General features: G+C 46.9%; 1 protein-coding gene across 1 annotated transcript; it reads right to left on the reverse strand.

Annotated features, from left to right (window-relative positions):
• Window positions 1–1936: 1936 nt before the first annotated feature.
• On the reverse strand, window positions 1937–20851 carry EHHADH (enoyl-CoA hydratase and 3-hydroxyacyl CoA dehydrogenase). Its single transcript, XM_039696912.1, has 6 exons — window positions 20749–20851; window positions 19838–20010; window positions 18186–18297; window positions 17860–17964; window positions 11583–11924; window positions 1937–4422 (listed from the first exon to the last, which is right to left on the reverse strand). Exons 1-6 carry the CDS (start codon window positions 20780–20782, stop codon window positions 3152–3154), a joined length of 2037 nt encoding a protein of 678 aa, XP_039552846.1. The 5' UTR covers window positions 20783–20851; the 3' UTR covers window positions 1937–3151.
• Window positions 20852–21536: the final 685 nt, after the last annotated feature.

The raw sequence follows: 21536 nt of genomic DNA on the forward strand, positions 1-21536 counted from the left end.
CAGCCTGGGCTGTCAGAACTTTCTGTTCAAAAGAAATAAAGAAGGAAGGTGAAGTGTGGGTTACAGAAAGAGGGGTAGGGGTTTCTGGCAAGACCCAAGCCCCCATCCAATTTGGGCGTGTGCTGCAGGACTGCACTCAGCAGCCTCAGGCGGGGAGCTCTCTGCCTCCCTTTGAAGGGCCAGTGCTGCAGGGGACTCTGATCAAAGCTGAGGCAATCCTCCCCTTTGGTGCACTCCCATTCGCTACTGTTTTGCACAATGCCTGTGGCTGAGCAGTTAATGGAGGCATCTGCTGCACTGGCAGAGTTCACTGCTTTAATTAAAGATGTCTAACAATCCCGCAGCTGCATGAGAGAGGCCACGGGTGCTCGCAGGGCCGACACCGAATCTCCTCAGACTGAAAGCAAGCACCCTGCTGTGCAGAAAGCACAGACATGCAGCCAGACACCACATGAAAGCAAAAGCAGGGCCCAAGGATTAAGGATGGACTGGAGCCAGCTCGAATTGTGTGTCACCACAGCCTCACAGTGCCAGAGAACTGTATAACCTCAGCTCATGGATAGTTTGGAATAGTCAGACATGCAGCAAGAGTGCAGAGACGGGGACATTGCTCACCTGTAGGGATGGTTTTACCTGGAAAACATTTTTAACAGAGTAACATTTTCCTACTGAGTAAAAATGGTTAACTGATTTAAAAAGACAGGTGGGAAAATGAATCCTGTACCAAGTGGTTATCAAGTTCTCCTCTGCATGGGGCTGTGTTCTCTCCTGTTAAATGAAGAAACATTTCACTCATGGGTATATTTCTGGCATCACTGCACATTTGAGCTGATGGGGACTGTGCAAGGCTGTTACCCATTTACCAAAGAAGCTCACAGAACAGGATGGTGGTTGCTGCTTGGGCTGCTTGTCAGCAGGCACCAAGGGCTTGGATCAGGCTGCCCTGCAGGGCGGAGGGTCAAGGAGCTGTGGGTGCCCTCGGGTGTGCTCTGCCCTGCCGGGACAGGAGCAGGCCAGGGGCCGGGGCTCCCACGCACTGCCCCCGCCCTCCCCGAGCTGGGAACGCGACCTCGCGGCGGCAGCAGTGTCACCGCTGGTGCGGGGACGTCAGGCACACAGAGCGATCGATGCTGCGCTGCTCTGGTCGATGCGGGTTTACAAATGAACTTCGGTCAGGAGAGACATTACTGGTGTGAACAACCTCTGTTTTCAGCAATCCCTGACGAGGGAAATGGACCCATCAAAGGCACCAGCACTCAGGTGCTGCAGGTGACGAGCAGCATTTCGGCCCCAGGATAGAAGCTGGTGTTATCCTGGGATAACACTGGGATAACACTGCAGCTCAGAGGAAGGGCACGTCCTCTGCTCCACAGCCTCCCCCTGCAAGGGAATCGCCCTTTCCCAGCCGATCCCCAGCGCGGGTGAGCACCGCGGCACGAGGCACGGGAGAAGGGAGGTTAGCCCGGGCAGGGCACCGTGTCCAGAGCTGTCCTGGGGATGACAGAGCAGTCACCAGCACAGCAGGGCTGTTGTGTAACGTGTCACACAGAGCCTGCTCCTGTGGAAGTAGTGCTCCACCTCTGAGCCGGGCTGGATTTGCTCCCAGCTGTGGCACACGAGTGATTAGGGGCAAACTGCCCCAGTTTGCTGGGCCTAGAGTGACTCCTTCTTCAGTCCTGGAGAAAAGCCCTCCCTGGAACCAGGCACTTGGGTTGGCTTGTAGCTCCTAATGGGTTTCCTGCCCTCGATTTTGCTGCCTCACCCACTGGTGAACAGGAGTAGACAAAGGGCAAAAGAGGCATGGACCCTTTTCAAACACAAACTCCTCCAGAAACAGGAAAATTATCTAATTCCATCATGTAAAGAAGGGATGGGGAAAAAAACAAAAAAACAAGCACATTTGCTTTTTTTCCCCACTATCTCATTTGACACTATATAATCTGTCATTACATAATCAAAGCAGCTTTATTAAATTAAAATCAAAAGTTAAACATTCAGTGTGCCTGAGAAGAGAGTACAGACCTACCTATTCCCCACACCAGACTGGAAGATACATTCACTAGACATGTGAAATGGGAGACTTTGTCCCAAAGCATCAAGCCTGGAGCTAATTTGGCTCCCTCTCACTGTGCTCTGCCCTTTGCTAGAGATCTACCACCTCCCTGCCTGCCTGCAAGCAGTGTCCCTGCCTGCACAGCTCTTGTGCCATGCCCTTCCCAGAGCACCAAGGAAAACCTGGGCAGTGCCAGGCCATGTTTCAGGCTGGTCAGATAGAGCCTGCTGGGCCCCAAGACCTGGTAGCTGTATTCAAACAAAATGCAGGGAGTGATGGCAACTCATTTCCACACTGAAGGGATGCCAGAAGATGTTTCTGCTTGGACAAAGCCAGGTGGGGATAATGGCAACAGAGGATGGAGTCTGGATGCAGAAAGCCAGTCATGAGCCAACACCACAGGGCAGGTTAGTCAGGCTGATGTATTTGTGGCTTTCCTGGCATTTATTTGAGCATTCACTGGATCAGGGAGAAGAGACAGTACCAGGGGACAGCAAGGGACTCCCTCTTGCTCTCCACCCAGACCTGCTCTCTCCACTTCATTTGACTTTACCTCTGAAAGCTGCCGCACCCTTGTGCCATCTGTCCCCCAGCAGCAGGAAGGGAGCAGGTTCCAGTTGGCTGGCTGCAGAAGAGCCAGAGAATTGAGGGGAGGTGGCTGCACAGGCAAGAACTGAAACAAACTGGGAAATAGGTTAAAGGCAGGATTTGGTAGATCCAGCAGGTCTTGATTGGACTGTGATCCTAATTTTCTTGGCTCCGACCATGATTTGCATTGTGGGCTGTAAATGCTGCTCCCTGCCTTCCCCAAAGACAGACTGGAAGAGGAGTACAGCTGTGGTGACCTGCAGGCAATGCAAAATGAGACAGGCCTTTACACAGCAGTGTGTGAGGCTGGGGCTGAGAGAGAAGGCTGGATGAAGGCAGTGGTGACCTGCAGCAGGCAGGGACTGGGATCAATTATTGGCCAAAATTACTCCCTGCAAAGGTCTCAGAAGGCCGTGGCTTTGTTTATGGGCCTGTAGCACTTTAGGTTTTATTGGAAGAGGCAGTGCAATTGAAGCACTGCTTTCAGGAGATCAGCCTCCATCAGAAGAATCACAGCTTGGAGCTCTGCTGGCTGAGGTAGGACATCCACTCCTTGAGGGGGGGGTTCCCCACAGCCACCAGCTTTTTCAGAAAGGCACTGGGCCTCAGCCCAGGCACATCAGGGTGGGCCTCAGAGTATTTCTGCAGTTTAGCCAGCACGCGGGGCAGCCCCACGGTGGAGGCGTAGAACATGGGGCCGCCCCTGTGCTTCGGCCACCCGTAGCCATTGATGTAAATGACATCCAGGTGCTCTGGGCCTGATGCTATTCCCTCAGCCAGGATGGCAAACCCCTCGTTGATGAGGGAGAACAAGCACCGCTCCAGGATTTCCTCCTGGTCTATGAAGCGGGTCTGGATGCCGTGGGTGTCTCTGTACTGGGACAGGAAGCTGTGGAGCCATGGGTCTGGCGTGGCTGTCCTGCCGCCGGCCTTCTCGTACTGGTACCAGCCCGTGCCGGTTTTCTGGCCGAAGCGGCCCTGCTCACACAGCAGGTCGGGCAGGGGGCTGTAGCGCTGGCCGTGCCGCTGCCGGGCCGGCGTGCCTGCAGGGAGGGACGGCCCCGTCAGGCCCTGGTCCTTCCGAGACCTCCAGCCCACATCCAGCCCCGCCAGGTCAGACATGCGGAAGGGGCCTATCTTAAACCCAAAATCTTCAAGAACCTGATCTACTGCTTCTGGTCTGCTTCCTTCCTCTAAAAGGAAAACTGCTTGTTGGACGTATGGGAACATCATGCGATTCCCAACAAACCCAAAACAATTCCCTACCACCACTCCCACTTTTTTCAGGGCTTTGGCCAGCTGCATAGCAGTGGCGATGGCGGTGGGGGACGTGTGGCGGCCATAGATGATTTCCAGCAGCCTCATCACGTGGGCAGGGGAGAAGAAGTGGGTGCCAATGACCTGCTGTGGGCGGCTGGTGGCAGAAGCTATTTCGTCGATGTTCAGGGCTGATGTGTTTGTACACAGCAAGGCTCCCGGCTTGCAGATCTTTGACAGCTTGTGGAATATTTCCTTCTTCAGTGCCATGTTCTCAAACACAGCCTCGATGACTAGGTCTACATCACACAACTGATCAAAGTCCACAGTGAACTGGAGACGTGCAGGGTTATGGAAATCCAAGGTCTGGGCACCCCCCTCCATTTTCATAGCCTCACGTTCCAAAAGGAGCATCACAGCTTTCCTCCCCTTGTTGAGATATTCCAGATCCTGCTCCAGGGCTACCAAAGGTATGTTTGCCTTAACCAGAGAAGTCACAATGCCTCGGCCCATTGTTCCCAGCCCTAGGGATAAAAGCAAGATAGAATCAAAGATTATTAATAGAAAATTAATCTCCTGAAAGTAGCATTTCCTTTGTATCTCCAGGATAAAATGTGGAGGCCTCTTGAAAACAAGTAGTGCACACATAGAAAACAGATATTGAAGACTGGGGAAAAGGAAGGTGAATCTGCTCTTTCGGTGAGCCTAAATGTTTGAAAAGAGGTAGCACAAAGGCAAGTTAGCACCCTCACAAGCTTACAAATTGCCAGTGGGATTCACCCAGTGTGCATAGACCATGTGATTCATGTCTTTGCAAAGTTTTATACCTATGGAAAGCAGGATCACTGAGGAGTGAGAACCTGGGGATCAAAGAGAGAAGCTCTGAGTTACATCTGCAATCCTGTTATGACCTTCTGCAGGCAGGTTCAAAGCAAGATTTCAACCTGAGGGTATCAGTGCTTCACTGTTCCTGTGAGGTGGTCTGTTATGGGCATTGAGCAGAGATTTTGACACTGGCAAAGTTCAAAGGGTTGGTTTCTCCCTCGTCCTTCCAAGCCTCCTCTTTGTCTCCCTCCTTTTCTCCCTCTGCGCTTCACTGCATGATCTTTGAAGCAAAAAAAAAAAAATCCGGCTGCTATTTCTGTAAAGACGTGGATGCTGATCTTCTCTGCACTTTGTCTCTAAGGCCTCCTGTGTCTCTCAGTGCCTGGCCAAATGGGATGGAACTAATGCAGTGTTCTTCATCTAGATTTCAACATCTTCTCTCTCCTTTTAAATTACACTGCCACATCAGTAGCCTTTTGCCTGCTGTTGACTTTCTGTCAGGTATCTCTGCTCACCAGGAACTCTTCAAGCCCTCCAACACAGGCCATTCCTAACTTCTGGAGATTCCCAGTCTTCCTTGTCCAGCCACACAGCTAAAGCTGTTGCCCACAATTCCTGTAACTGAGAATCCACTCACACTGTATTTTTTTCCTCCAAGGTCCATAAATGTGCTACCCCCAGCTCCAACCCCCAGGAATACCAGTGCAGAGATCACTGGCTTGATCCCTTGCACCAGCTCTGTCCTCTGTTGACATTAAATGAAGCTGCACTTCCCTGTGACACACAACTTACAGCACTGATCCTGCTCTCCCATGGTGGAGGCTTTTCCAACTAAATTAATACAAACTAATGAGGGAAGGTCAGCACAATTTTACCAGCTTTGAAAGTGCGAAGCCTCTGAATGGGAGGATTATAAATATCCTAAATATAGCAGCGACCAAACAAAGTATAGGTTTGTTATAATTCTGTAAAAATGATTTTTTAAATCTCAGGTTTACAAATGAAAGTCAGCTAAACAAATAAACAGAAACAAGGGGATTAAAATTTTTGTCTAAATCAGCTTTGTAAAGAAGAGCTAAAATGATGTCATCATTTAAACGAGTTCCAGCAACCAAGGTCAGACAAGGTAGGATGTTTTTTCTGCATGCTACACACTCTTGGTTTAGTTCTGCCCACCTTAAGCTTGTGTGCACACGAGACATTTCAAACTTTCCCTGCTTAGCCACCAGAAGATGGTTTTTACTGGCATCACTACCTAGCAGCCTGCTTACAAGCCATCATTACACTCCCAAGCAAATGCTGAAGTTCCTTTCAAGGAAATTAGATTTGCTGTTTCATAATCAAGTTCTACTGAAAACTAATTTGAAAATAAATCTAGAATAACATGAATCAGCTTTTGGTAATTCAGTGTCTATGGTTTGCTGGCTGAAAAACCTGAACATGAGTAACTCCTCCCACTGTGCTCACTCTCCAGAGCCTTTGATGCAGGAGCAGGTACAATTAGGGATAGGTTTTCCCTGGCTTTGGTGAGCCACACAAAGTTCTTTCTTCCTGCAGAGCAGGAGGGTAGCTCACCCCTCAAACTCTCTTTAGACATCAAGCTGACGTGTTTGCAGTCCCACATGGCTCCCTCTTGAAGTCTCTTCCTTCCCACTGTGGAAGCCTGGGGTTTCTCTCTGGAATTTCCAAGTTCTCCACACAGCCTGGGTCTTATGCACTCCTGATCCTCCCAGCTTCAGTCTCGTGACTGAAATCTTAGTGGTTCTCTTGCCTTATGAACTTTTCCTAATTTTCCACACTGCCTTTTCCTAAATCAAAACCTCTTTTGTGAGCAGATGTTCCCCAAGCTTCTTTCCCAGGGAAGCTCTGCAGTGGTGGCAGGTGATTCCCCTGGTTGCTTTTGTCATGAGTACTCCATGTAGGTTTTAGCCATCCCATGAGAGACAGGCACACATGATTGTAGTACTACACTTTCTAGGCCACAGGAACAGGCTTATAGATAAGATATGAGCTTCCCAAGCTTGTTTCTGACCTAGAAAACCTGTCTCTCAACTTCCTACAGAAACCTGCAATGGCCTGTATGAAATGATGTTTAATGAAGCTGGCAGAGAGAGTAATGAAAGCCCCAAGGGGTTTGTTACATTAAAGCTTGCACAGTGTGATTCCCCTGGGAATATTTCCTAAAATTGGGCTATAAAACTAAGGAGAGCTTTGGCTATCTAGCAGCAAAAGAGGCATTTCTGAGGACTCCTCTTTTGCAATTCAGAAAGCCAAGTGATCTTGGGGAAGAATATGTTAGAGCAGAAAAAAATGGCAGGGGATCATTAGGCCTTACATGTGTAGAAGGCTGTGGAAGAAAGAGGAAGGGAGATGTCTCATGCTCAGCTCAGATCACACAGACTGAAACTCGGTGAGGAACTGCTCCAGAATTTCTGCTATATGTTGCATTTTCTTACTCAGTAGTGTTCTCCCTTCCCCCAAACCAGGAAAAAACCCTATGTTCTCCTCTTCCATGCAGGGGACTAGCTGCATGTCCAAGGCACATCTTTCCAAAAAGACTGAAATCTGCTTTAGGAGCAAGAACAGTGCCCAGCCATCCTGCTCCTGGTCTTTTCTTGTGAAATGAAGCTTTGACATATAATTAAAACTACACTTGTACATATGCAATTTCAGGCCAAATATGGGTATGACAAATCCATTTGCTGGGCAAGCTGAGTGAATAATGATGGTTAATTATTGATCTGTCACGTGAGGTACTTAGAATATGAAAAATCATACAAAATTAATTGAAGGACTTTAAAATACAAATTTCAAAACAAAAGCACTTGAAATATGTGCAAGGCAGATCATGTACAGTCACACACTACAGAAATACCTATCTGTGGAAAACACTCTGAACTATAATGAATATTTGGACATTAAAATGCCTGGCAATTGAAATAATTCTTTATAGATTGCTAAAAATATGCAAGGACTGTTCCCAGTTTTCCTGATAAAAAAACCAATAAGCAATTGGCAGTAATGGGCTGCTGTGGACTGGGGCTGCTGCCTTCTCTGTTGCAGGGTATCAGTTTCAAGCAGAAATAATGTGATACCCCAGGCAAGCAGGGAGCTGTGGGGAGATGCAGCTGCAAGGCACAGAGAGAAAAGAGCCTTCTTTCTGGGTGTTGGGGAGCCACAGGAAGTGGAAAGAGGTGGGAGCCAAGAGTTCAGAGCAACAAAAGCAAAGGAAAGTCAACATGAAAAAGTCAACATGATCTTCTCAGTTGCTTCTCACCATGCAGCAATAGGAGATGGAAGCAGCAGCATAATGCAACATGGTTTTAGTGTGTGGAACAGCACAACATTGGCTGTGGGAAAGTGGGGTCTGCACGATTTCTGAGTAGCTTAAATTGAAGCAGCATCTTTCTCTGACTGACCTCCTCTCTGCAGCAAAAATAGAGAGACCCTGGGTCACCTAGGGTAGACTCAATACTTGCATGGATGAGCAGCACTATTTTAAAAGGTGTCAGTCCCTCAAAAATCATCACTAGGATTTTGATTTCTGGTGCTGCAGGGATGTACTTCAGATCAAAAACATGAAGTTACAAAACACTGTAGAACATTGTACTGGCTGGAGAATTACTTTTTGTTTCAGTAACCTGAAAGAAAAAGTACAATTGTGTTGGCATGTTCTCTGCCTGTCTCTAATGGACTTACAATTTCACTTATATCAAAAGGCAAAAGGAGGGAAACCTTCCAGAGGAAGGAAAAAAAGCACAAGATACAGAAAGAAAAGATAGAAAGCAGTGACACTTTGGTGTGGGGTTTGGGGTTAAAAGAAGGTGATGAAGAACCTTCAAGATAAGATATGTCACATGAAATGAAGTATGACATGAAGAAGAGTGTAAGCAAAGCAAGCTCTACTGGTGGGATACAGGGGCTGTGTAATGGGAGCAGTGATTCAGCAAGGCCCTGAGTGCACTGATGGGCTTTAATGTCCCTGACCAGCCACACCTGGAGCTTCCACCCACCTGTACTGCCCATTGCCTCTGAGCCTTATTTAAGCTCGGACCTGGGCTTGTGCCCTCTTCTTAAGCTTTCTTGGAGGAGTTCTGGTGGCTTACTGTGGCTCTGGTCACTGTTGATCCAGACCTCAGCCTGATGTCCCACCTATATCTTGGACCTGCATCATCCTAGGAACTTTGCTTGATCAACTATGGCACTTCCAGTAGCTCCTGGCCACAATCTCTGCTCCTGCCTGCTTGCCCAGGTACTGTACATTTTGATGCAACAGTAGGTTGTGCTGCCATCCAGAGGGAGAAATGGGTGGGCAGGATCTTCAGGAATGGGGAAGTGTAAAGTTCTGTCTGTGGGGAGGAACGGTGCATGGTGGGGCTGGCTGCTGGAAAGCAGCTCCCCAGAACAGGGTCTGGGAGTGCTGGTGGACACCAGCTTGGCTCTGAGCAGCAATGTGGCCTTGTGGCACAGCAGATCAATGGCACATGGAGCTGTGTCAGGGGGGGTCCTGCTGGAAGCCTGAGGGAGCTGATCCTGCCCCTCTGCGTGGCACTGGTAAGACCATAGCTGGAGCTCTGAGTGGGGCTGGCTGCTGGATAGCAGCTCCCCGGGTCTGGGAGTGCTGGTGGACACCAGCTTGGCTCTGAGCAGCAATGTGGCCTTGTGGCACAGCAGATCAATGGCACATGGAGCTGTGTCAGGGAGGGCTCTTGCTGGAAGCCTGAGGGAGTGATTCTGCCCCTCTGTGTGGCACTGGTAAGACCATAGCTGGAGCTCTGGGCCCACTGCTGGGCTCACCAGTACAAGAGTGATGTGGAGTGACTGGAGTGAGTTCAGTGAAGGGCAAATAAGATAATTAAGGGACTGGAGTATGTCTCATGAGGAAGGGCTGAGGGAGCTGTGACTTCAGCACAGAGAAGGCTTGGGGGATCTCACCCATGTAAATATAAACACTTGAGAGAAAGGCACCTGGTAAAGGAGATGGAGCCAGGCTCAGATGGCCCCTGGTGACAAAACCAGAGGTCATGGGCACAGGCTGAAACATGGGAGTTCCAGCTGAACAAAAGCAAACAATTGTTTTTAGTGTGGGGCTGACTATGCACTGGCACAGGAGAAGTTGTGGAGTCTTTATCCCTGGAGATGTTCAAAAGCTGTATGGACATGGTCCTGAGCAAGTGGCTCTAGGTGACCCCATGTGAGGAGATGTTGGACAAGATGACATTCAGAGGTGCCTTCCTGCCCCAAGGATTCTGTGGTTCTGCCCCCTGCTCTTGTTGTTGGCTCCCCATCCCTGGGGTGCAGCTGCTCCCTGCCAGTAGTTAATTAACTGGATGTGTTAAATGTGGCTAATGCCAAGGCTGCCTGTTACCCTGGGCATGCCAAGCAGGAGCAAGGAAGAAATATCTTGGTATCTGGCTATGGTGTAATTACTGCTGGAATGCTGTTCCCACTTCAGCTATGCACCTTTAATGAAGTGTTGAAAAATTTGTGAAAGGGTAAATCAAATGACCAGAGTGTGACAGATTGTGCTTTGCAGCAAAAGTATCAAAGCACTTTGTTTGTTCTGCAGGAGGAGGAGTTAACTTAATTGTCTGTAATCAGCTATGAAAACACTGAAACCTGGAGGTGAGGTTGGGGTAATTTCAGACCATAATTCAGAAATCTGTCCAGAGATGAGTGGCAAATACTTAATCCAATAGAAGAGACATGCAGCCCAGCCAATTCTGCTTGGAAATAAAGTACAGATGATGTTTCTACTAGAAACTTTCAAATAGAGGTTGCATTTGTCCTCAGAATTCCCTCTAGCTCAGTTACAGCCCCAAAATAGGCAGCTCAGCTCTAACAGCCCTTCTGGCTAAACTGTCACTGTGATTAGGTCTTTGCAAGTGTGTTGCTCTGGCATGGTTTAGCAGCACAGAGCAGGGAATGTCCCTCCTGTCACCTGGCCATTCCTCCAGACTCCAACACGGGCCCTCCTGTCAAGGCACACACTGCAGGACTGACAAAAGTGTGTGTCCAAAGTTCTGTGCTCTTCAAGTCACAGAACAAATCTGCTAACAATGAATGCCTCTTTACCTGAATCCTTCTCACAGGGTTTGTGATGTTTAAAAACCCATTTCTATTAAAAATATGGCATGGCAGCTAATGAAGAGAGGAGAACTTCCAAAAAATTCTCTGTGGCCTAAAATGAGTTGTCAGACAACTCAAGAGCCCTGAGAAGCACCCAGAAAAAAGCAGTGTTGATCTGGTGAGATTTCCTTGAAACAGAATGGATGTTTTCCAAGTGCTCCATTACTTGTCTAACCATTTTTGAGTGCTACTATCAACAGCTAGAGCTGAAATTTTTTTTTTTTTTTAATCTCAGCAGTGCATTGAAGGTTTTATTTAAATTGCTCTTATAAAAAATTAATGAAGGCATTATCTTGCTGGGCTACAAAATGGCAGGAGTGGATCCCAGTGAGATGAAATCTTCTTAAAATACAGCTGTCAAAACATTTTTGTATTAATATATCCCTGAATGACTCTGTGCACATGCACTTGCAGTACAGAACTAGACCAGGAGGAGGAGAATTTCCTGCAGACCTGCTTCTAGCATGAAGCAAAACCAGGTCTTGGTGTTTAAAAGGGACTGCTTATGGTCCACACACGAAGTGTGAGAAAAAGTGAGAGAATGCTATTCTTCTAAAGGAAGAGGAGACTTCAGGTGCTGATCTAGTGGCACGCGAGTTGCCATCTGAATTTGGAGTTTCCCAATGCAGTGACAGCTTCAGCAGTGGGTGTGGAGTACCTGTGTGTGTGACGGGTGTCACGGCCTGCTGGGGACCCCGAGGGAGCTACCCCCGCAGGTGGCTGTCCTTACCGATGACGGCGGCCCTGCGCACGGGCTGCGGGGCGGCGCTGCTCCACGAGGCCCCGCTGGGAGTTGCCCAGCGGCGCACGGCTCTCTCGGCGAAGAAGGCGTACTGCAGCGCCCGGGCCTGGCCCGAGGTCAGCAGCACCCGGAACAGCTCCCGCTCCCGCCGCAGCCCCTCGGCGAAGGGCAGCTCGGCGGCGGCTCGCACGGCCTGGAAGCACAGCTCCGGAGCCAGGCACCCCCGCGCCTGCTGCTTCACCTTCGCAAGGGCTTCGCTCAGGAACGCTTCCATGTTGGGCAGCTCGGGAACCGGCTTAAGGCTGAGCCTGCGGGGTCCCAGGGGCTGGCCTGGGGGGAGAGAAATGGAGTTACGGAACAAAGCACCCACATCTTTACAGATGTTGTCTTTCTAGACTTCCAGACCCTTTTCCACAGGCTGGGGTGGCAGTCTGCCTCCTCTTCTCCAACTCCCACTGCATTAGGGCTTGCATGGCACAGTGAGCTGGGTCTAGAACTAAAGCTTCTGACATTTCTCCTTATTTCTGCTTGCTCTGACAATTACGATTTTTCAAGTCCCTTCTCAGACTTCAAAAAAAGTAAGACTTTATTTTCAAGTAAGTTGTTCTCTCCTTCCTTTTCTCAGCTTCAGAGTGCCCTGACTTTCCAGTTCTCTCCCTTTACAGTCCTAGCTGCCATTTTCATATGGATCTTTCTATAGGCTTCAGTAATGAAGCTTTCCTCCAGTATTGTTTAGTATTCAGGACCCAGTTGACATTAGCCAGAGGCATTCCTGCCAGAGGCCCGACCCAGGCATTGGCAAGAGAGTGGAAAACACACCCTGACTGAAGGAGCCCCTCAAGTCACTTTGGGACTAACCAAAAGGGGATCTCACTCAGCATGATTTTGGCAGCAAATGGGAGAGTTCATGTTTGTGTCAGCAAGTGATGAATCAAGCAGCCACACAAATATGTGAAGTTTATTACAGACAGAGGTTGCTATGGTGATACCTAGAAAGGATTTTAATTGAGAGAACATAGTTATGGTTCAGATGTCAAAATTCTGTCTTCTTTGTAAGTACAGACCTGGCCATTCTCAGGTGTTCCTCTGCTCTAAAGGCAGCTTGCTCAGGGAAGAACAAGATCAGCAGTTCAGGATGTATCCCCTTGATACTGCAGCATTCTCACAAAGACCCTGCTGCCATCACAGCCATACCCAGATCATTAACTGCAGCATGGCACTGCATGGATGGCTACTGCTGTTCCCAGAGGCAGCCAGGACTGCCACCAAAGTCAGGTGTGGGGCTGAGAACCTTATGCTGAAGCTCTCTGGGGAGAGGGTCTCATTGCTCTGGCCTCTTAGATGAGCTCTGCTATGGGGGCACACTTCCTTCCAAGGCAGCATATTGCATCTGGCTCCCCTTTCTCTTCCTGTTGTCTGAGACAGGGAAGTGCCAAAGCACCAGCAGAATACTCAGGAAATCCTACAGGGGATACTGAAGAGCAGGAATAGTGGCAGTGCTGCAGGCATGGCTGCCTGAGATACAAGTCCTGACTCTAGCTCTTCCTCCAAGACTGAGCAATGCTTAGGAGAAACTGAAATACAAGTTTCCAGATGAGTTAATACTCTGATTTCTTGTAATAAAGGTCTTCAGAGCTCAGGTTTTTAATTAAGCCTCTTAGTGAGCACAAAAAGATGAACACTCACTGTGTAAGTAGCTTCCCTTGTAATCAGAGTTCATAAAAATGTTTTCACATTGACAGTGGATATAATTTTATCAGCCAGTATTGCAGGATTTAGTCAGGATAATGTTCCTTTATTTTGGAATAATTTTCCCCCTAAGTTTTTAACCCAGAAATGTTCTTTATCTGCAGTTCTTTATTTAGGACTTAAATAGTGGGTTATATTCCATCACAAGAGGAAAGCTCAGGCTTGTCCCAGAAAGCTGATCTGATGGCTGGAAGATGGGGCAGATCAAGGGACTTCATATGACATCCAGTGGAATGGGCTGGTAAAAAAGGAATACCACTGGAAGCCTTTAAGCTTGGTCTTCAGACAGCAAATAGTACTGTAAGCACAAATAGTGATGGGGGATGTCAGTTCCTCAGACTGAAAAAAAACCTCAGGGTCCTGTAGTAAAATTCTTATTTTAGCTGCAAACTAAATAGGTTTTCTACAGCACCTCTGTGCAGTATCTTAGCTTCTGCAATGCCAATAAAAATAAAGGACATGTTTATGATCAGGAAAGAATTATCAGAATCCAAGTCTGGGAAGAAGAGATCAGTGTGGGACACCTGCAGCTTGATTTCTGAAAGCAAAGCAGCAGGAAGATGATGAACAGTGCCAGGCATCAGTGCTGCAGGAAAAGCATCATCCACACACAGGAGCTAACACAGACTCCTGCTTTGTTTACCAGGTTTGTAGTCCAGGGGCACAAAGGGCAGATCAAGTCTATAAAATTTCTATCAGCAAATGCACCACGCATGCAGGCAGTATCAAATGTTTTGTTATTTAAAGAAAGAAATATCATCCTAGAGTTGTAAACCCTTGGGACACTATGAGATGGTACATGCAAGAGACAGGGCCAGCCTAATGTTCTTCCTCATGCAGGGAACCGCTTGTGAATTTTTGAGGAATAAAGCTGAGCCCTGCCCCTCAGGCTGCCAGAGACAATTCCAGGCCATGTCAGACCTGTTACAAACTCTGTTTAGTGTCCAAAGGACACTTGGCTAGGCCTCTATCTAAGGAAGGTGTCAGCCAGAACCTTGAGCCCTGGGGAGAGATTAAAATGTCTTGATATTGTGCATCTTGGCAGAGGTGGCTCACAGAAAGGCCTTGCAGCTCTAAAGGAAAGCCTTTCCCCCAGCCTCCATTTCAAGGATGCAATTACCCACCAGCAGCATCTGTTCCACCCCTAGCTTTGATGAGCCTCAGAAGGAACAACTGCTTCCTCTGCAGCAACTCCCAGTAGCTTACAGGCTGAAACTCATCATATTTGCCCACAGATTAATACCTGGGGGACTTGAGTTACTCCAAATTGCTCTGGTTTTCCTTGTCTCATTGGTGCAAGGCATTGGTACTGCTCTGCTCTGAGGTCAGTCAGCAGGTGAGGTCAGAAAAACAAGGGGTGTATGTGGAGAGTTTGCTGTGTGGAGACCAGGAGCCAATTTCTTCTCCAGCTGAGGAAGACCAGAGCAGGCCAACAAGAAGTGGGCAGGATGAGATGCAAGCTGCTGCATGTCACCAGCAGTTCCAGCCATTTGTCAATTTTGTGATGCCATCAGCTGGGAAAAGCTTGAAATGCAGCTTTGGATTACTGCAGTGATTGTCAAGCACATTTAATGAAAGGATGTTCTCCTTGTCCCTAAGGATTCAGCTCCTGTCTATTCCTTTTAAATAATGCCTTCAGAAGTGAAGGTATTTTCTTTAGCCTGGAGAAGCCAGTTTGCCTGAGAGGTCAGGGAATTATTCTTCCTTCCTATGTGCAATACATAAATACAGGTTTTCAATGAAAAATCTAATTCAGAATCAGTAATTGCCTGTGTGTGTTCCTACAGCCACTTACTGCTTCAGAGCATCTTTTAAGGTGTTCTTCATTAGGAACAGCCCATAAAAATGTATGGATGAGAATACTGTCCCAACATGCCATAAAAGCAGCTCTGTCAGCTGTGTATCACAACAGTAATCAAGGACCCCTGATACAGTAAGGCAGTCATTTGAGACTGATCTCTTGCCATGAGATACTGCAGCTCTGGCGCTGCAAAAGCTTTAGAAGAAAATTATTTCTGAATTGATTCTTTGAGAGTTATCTTGCAGTACAGCCTTCCTAGTAATAAGAAATTCCAGTGGTGACAAAACCAGTTATTTAGCCAGACTGCTCTGTAAGAAGTCAGCAGTTGGAGCTTCATGTTTTAAAAAAAATCTCATCAGAAACAAAATGCTGCATGCCACACAAAGCCAGTGGAATTTTGTGATGGCATTTTTTTGGTACGTTCTCTTTGGTTTTATTAAGATCATGTGAAAAGCATTCACTGAAAGCAGAACTCCATGTGAACAATCTCCAGACCAGCTATACAAGACTGTCATTTCTTCTGCAGCCCTGTTAGTGCTTGATGGAGAAAAATGAAAGCATTGCCTTGCCTTTGTAGGACAGGAAATTTATTAACTTCAGGCAAAGGCCAAAGCAAGGAATGACTCAAAAGAAACATACAGGCCCTGGGTAAAATCTTTCAAATTCTTAGATAACCTGAGGGTAAATGGTGCATCAAAACTTGTCATGGTCTTCTGCGGGGTCTAATGAGAAATTTTTCAAGCAGGAAAGAAATAGATTAGCTGGCTCACCAGTGTTTTCACTGTTAAAACATGTACTTTAAATGCCAGTAAAGCTGTTGGAAAGAGTCTGAAAGCATTTTTAAAGTTCTGTGGGAGTTGATATATAGTGTGATGTGAAACACCGTCAATGGCATTACTCATTTTTGCTGGGATAACTCAAATCAGCAATAAACAGTGAAAATCTAATAATGAGTAAGACTGGGACAGCTACCTGCTGGACCTTCAGCCAGGATCCTTGTATGCTTATACAACTCAGAAAAAAACCCCAACCCAACCAAACCTACATTGGTAGCTACAATTTCCAAAGAAGGTGATGCTAAAGAACAGGATTTTGCCAATATTAGTAGTGGACATAAGCTCCAGAAAGCACGTTACCCTAAGAAAGAGTGTGGTCAATGCTTCCTTCCTGAGGGTCTCCTGTCAGGCCAAGCTGGCTTTCACAGCTGTCAACCACTGCACAATGTCTGTCATGGAGGAAACAAGCATGCAAATATCTAGACTCCACCTGATTGCACATAGCATTTGTTGAAATCCAGAATGTTTTCAGGTTTGCCAGTTCCAGCAATGTATCCATTACTCATTTCATGACACACTGCTGCTGCTGTCATCAGTGCTGGCACAGATCTTGTGCAAAGCATCATTCAGAGTCCAGAGGGTACATCACAGGGAGCACTGTTTGTTGGGTTAATTTGCCTAGAAGAGTGGTAATATTTCACTGCTCTCCCAACAGATGGAGGAACAGAATTTTCATTCAAAACAGACAAACTCAGCGAACCAAAGTACCTTTGTTTTTCTTAGAAGCAGCAGTGAAGTACATCACCCATCTCTTGCTAAAGAATTATATTTAGTCTGATGACATAAAGGAAAGAGAAAAGAGGACTGCTTATGTCATTGATTCTGCACTGGAAAATGAAGCCCTAACATACTGTGGGATGAATGCAGTGAGAAGGATGGATATCTGCTATAGAAAACCCAGCCAAGGGACACCTTGGTGCCTGTCTGGTACATCTCAAGGTGTGGGAAAGTATACAAGATGCTGATATTTAAGAACAGTTAATTCTTTGAATTACCTTAAAATATGGTGCATTGTCATCTAGGACAAAGCTTAGGCTGCCTCACCTTCTGGCACAGAGAAGGGGCCTTGTAGTGAAGAGAACTGGAGAAGCAAAACCAACATCCCAGCTTGGACAGAATTGTCATGCAATCTAAACAGGAAGGATTTTTTTGCTTTCCTGCATTCAGCTCATTATGACAGAGCCCCAGATGAAATCCAGTGGTCAGGTTCCAAAGGACAAGGTCAGTAGTGGAAAAATGTCCTATTTTCTCTAAAGACAATGCTCCTCACGCTGCACGAGGAATTTTCCTCTTCTTAAGTTAACTCCAGCAAATTTGATTCTGTTATTTCTAAGATGGGAGAAAAATCTCTCCCCCTCCCTCCTGTCTGCACAGGCCATTTTTTATGTGGCACCCAAAGGATTAGGCACAGAGTCACTTACAGACCATGGATCATTAAATTGAGCACAGGATGTGCCAGCCCCTCCATTATAGGGAGAAAGTTATTTTTGCTCAGCCATTATGGATGGTGCAACCAGAATGCACGCAATGCCAGCTGGGATCCAGAACTTTATGTGGATAGAGCACTTACTCCCCAAAACCTGGGGAGTGCAGCACCCCAGAAGAGCATGTGAATTTGGATATACAATTAAAAAGCAGGAGGACTTGCTATATATCTGTTCTCTCAATCTCAGTTGAATTTCTGCAGCTTTCCAGCATCTGATTTTTTTCACTTCAGACAACAGGAAACAAATTCTGCAATTAATTCTATCTTATATGGATGCCAAAACTCAAGAATGGAGCATATAAATTAGAACAAACTGGTGGGCTTTTTTCTGTCTCTTTTCAGCCCTGAAACATCACCAATTATTTCCTGGTACTGCTACAATTTGTTCCTCACCAATCACTTTGTTTGCCAAACGGATTGCTGCCTCAATGGTGTTTTCTTCCACAATTTCATCAACCAAGCCCAGCTTCAGTGCTTCAGTTGCTGGAATGTGTTTTCCTGCCATAAAAAAGAGAAATAAGGTGACCACAGTGGAGCCTGATGGGCGATTTTGTTCTTTTCCATCTGATCAAATGACTTGTGCAGCTGGTAATTAGCCCCTCATGGGTGGAAGCAAGTAGAATTACAACCCAAGAAGCTACACAGGTAAAAGATTCCTGGTTTTTAGATCAACTGGTATGACTCAATGCCATGTTCTTCTATACAGACACAGCATTTACCTGTAGTGATCATATCCAGAGCAGCTGGTACTCCAATCAGTCTGGGGAGTCGCTGAGTGCCTTCAGCACCTGGAAGTAACCCTATGGTGACCTCTGGCAAACCCATCCGAGCCTAAAATGCAGTAAAATGAAAAAAAAAATCTGATCAGAAAGAGTGGTAATTGCAAACTGAGCAAAATAGAGGAAAGACAAGCAGATGTGAGTCACATTGCTCCTCTAGGAAGCCTCAGAATTTCTACATAGAAACCTCATCCTTGCTTTTTGCTACATAAAATATTTAAGAAAAAAAAACCAAAACACTTGACCATTTGAAGGATTCCTGTACAAATGCACAAGGAAAGCATGACCTTTCAGAGTGTGCCAGTACAGCACTGGGGGACAGCTGTAGGGCCAACAGCATTCCCTAGATTGGCACATCTGTCAATAATGCTTTCAAGTAGTTGTTACAACTGTTGGAGGGCACGCTGGCTTAACTTTCATCTCCCTACTCTAATTCCTGCAAGTTTAGCAAAGAGTTGGAAGGAAACTTAAAACCATCTTGTTTCACTACCTGCCATGGGCAGGGACACCTTCCACTACACCAGATTGCTCAGAGCCCCATCTAACCTGGCTTTGGATACCATTTGAACTCTTCCCTAATCTTCCTTCAAATGTCTCTTGGTGCATTTGATATCTGGTAGAGTCAGGGCAGCAGGAAGTGTATGCCCTTCAAGTCTTTTCTTGAAAAAAATTATCCAGATTTTGTTGCCTATAAAAATAGTTTGCACATTTTCTATAAAGCTTTTAAGAGACTTTGAGTTACTTTAAGTTCCAGTAGTCATGGCACTTCATAATGTGGTTTAGTGGGCATGGTGGTAATTGGTCAAAGGCTGGACTTAGTGATCTTGGAGGTCTTTTCCAACCTTATTGATTCTGTGATTCCATGGCCCTCACCTTAGGTGGCACAGAGGATGATGTGGAGTATCTCTTTATGCTGTTACAGCAACCCACACTGCCACAGAGAAAGTGACTCACTGCAGAAGTGAGGGGAGGGCCCTGCCAGTGAGGAGTCTGTACAAGGAGACAGGTACTGCTCAAGGTGGTTCAGCATTTCTGAACCTTGAAGGAAAAAAACCCAGATCATTCCTGAAGACTCTTCAAGCTGCCTCTTGTTCAAAGTGCTCCTTGGGGACCCAGAGCTCAGGAGGAATCTAACCATAAATGCTCCATGCTAGCTGAGTTTCAACTCCTTTAGAAACGAGGCCATGAGCAGAAAGAAGTGCAAAATTCACAAGGCTGGGGAAAAAAATAAATAAGAGAAAGTCACGCTGCATGAGTCAGTAAGATACAGCTGTCTGCATCAGAATATAGATAATGAGACCTAGGGCAAATTAACATTTGGTTACTGGAGTTCTACACAGCCATCTTATCCTACTAGTTACTTTATATTTAGAAATGCCTTGAAATTAGTTATTTAGTAAGGCTTAGGAAAGATGTCAAGGGTGGTGGCGTAGGTGAAGAATGTCTGAGCGCACAGATGGTATCCTATAGCTGTAAAGCCACACTTCTCTGAGCATAGGGTCCCAGGAAAGGCACCCTGTCCCTCTGCTCGTGCCATCTGTACCTGGCTCCCGGTGCCCGCAGCAGCCCCTCTGGCCCGCAGGCTGTGTTACCTTCACGTGTGCAACGCGGTAGTGACAGCCCAGCGCCACCTCCAGGCCTCCTCCCAAAGCGACGCCCTCGATGGCCGCCACCACCGGCTTCTCGCTGCTTTCGATGAGAGACACGATGGGGCCCAGGGCACCTCCAAGTCTCTTCGGAGAGGAAAACCCTCGGATGTCAGCTCCTGAGGGAGCACCAAAAGATTAGGGGGAATTAGTAGGTGAGGAGGTGACTGAAACAATCCTTCCCTCCATGCCACTGGACACAGCTGCTCACAGATGCCCAAGCCCTTGCAGTGCTGCTGGCAGGAGAGTGGTTAACAGGAATCACCCCTTTTGGGACCACCTTCAAGGAACCCTGCATCTGTGATCCTGTTCACAGAGCTCCGAGGAAGGCTGAGTACAAAAATACAGAGTAACTGTAAGGATCATGCAGTCACTGCAGGAATGTGCAAACATTCTTGGTGTGATAGTGAGCCTGGAATAGTTAAGTGCAAGTTACTACAAACAAGCAATGTAGAACTGCGCAGAAATTCCCTAGCTTTTCAGGCTTCTTCAACTGGAGATCTGTTACTTACCACTGCCCTACCCCAGGTATATTCCATGCACTAGACCAGTAAATGGTCCAGAGATTTTACATAAACAAAGCTACAGGGACTGAGGAAACACCAGGATGTTATGGAGTTGTGCAGCTGTCCCTCATTTCAGAATGATCAGACCAGTTTACTTCTGGCCTGTTTCAAGGTCCAGCTTGTCATGTGCCCCATGTCAGTTGTGGTACAGAAATAGACAAAGCACCCTCTCTTGTGGCCATTTCTAGCCAAATCAGGACTTCTGTCAGCTGTGTGATGAAGCAGAGAATCTTCAGATGTGATGGGTGGAGAGTGTTTCATCTTTTGCTCAGCCTGTGTTTGATGTCTTACCTGCACTGAATTTCCCATTTTCACCACAAATCATAACAGCTTTCACTGAGGGATCTGCATCTGCTTTCTTCAGCCCATCCTCTAAAGCCTGGAGAACTGCCAGACTGAAATAAAATAGAGATTCAGTGAGTAGCCATCAAATACATTCCCCTTCCAAGAGGTCTGTGCTAAGAACACTGAGCAGCCCAGTGACAGTGAGCACCATGTCCAACAGGCAGTCCCCATGGCTGGCTGCTCCCCTCCAGGTAAGGAATTATTCCAGATAAGGAATCCTGGCCTTATCTCCCCCTTCCTCCAAGGACAAGCACCCAAACCCAACAGGCTGACTGCTGACCTGTCAGTCACTGCCTGGAGAGCTCATCTTCAGGCTATGACACTGCTGTTTCCCCAACAAGCAGCATAGGGAAATGTTCTTTTGAAGATGTTTTTATGAATTAAACATTCAGATTTTCAAGAAAACAGTTTAGCATAATTTAGAAGTAATTAATGCTAAACCACTGACAATCTAAGAACTTTTTGAAAGGAGCTCTAGGGATAAAAAAGTTATCTTTCAAACACCTGACACAGGCTCTGCTGATGTTAACAATGCCTTCATCTTGTGAAGATTTGCACATAGGTCTGGGCTTAAACTGGTGTGGGATCCTGTCAAAGAGAATTTGGGCATGAAACACTTCACAGAACATGTCTTGATTCATCTGAACAGGTAGCTCTGCAGGCACCAGCAGTAAATGTGGCCAGCAAAGAATTAATGAAGAATTTCAAAACAGATCTGTAAAAGCATAAATAGT

This window comes from Passer montanus, unplaced genomic scaffold (assembly GCF_014805655.1).
Source record: "Passer montanus isolate IOZ18808 unplaced genomic scaffold, ASM1480565v1 scaffold115, whole genome shotgun sequence".
NCBI classification, from domain to species: Eukaryota; Metazoa; Chordata; class Aves; order Passeriformes; family Passeridae; genus Passer; species Passer montanus.

What these genes read in the sequence shown, in the direction of transcription:
- EHHADH (XM_039696912.1), bottom strand. Translation starts at nt 20,782, where the DNA reads ATGATTTGTGGTGAAAATGGGAAATTCAGTGCAG. An exon ending in ACCGCGTTGCACACGTGAAG is followed by an intron (nt 18,298 to 19,837) that starts GTAACACAGCCT and finishes ACTGCATTTTAG; the next exon opens with GCTCGGATGGGTTTGCCAGA. An exon ending in TTTGGCAAACAAAGTGATTG is followed by an intron (nt 11,925 to 17,859) that starts GTGAGGAACAAA and finishes CTCTCCCCCCAG; the next exon opens with GCCAGCCCCTGGGACCCCGC.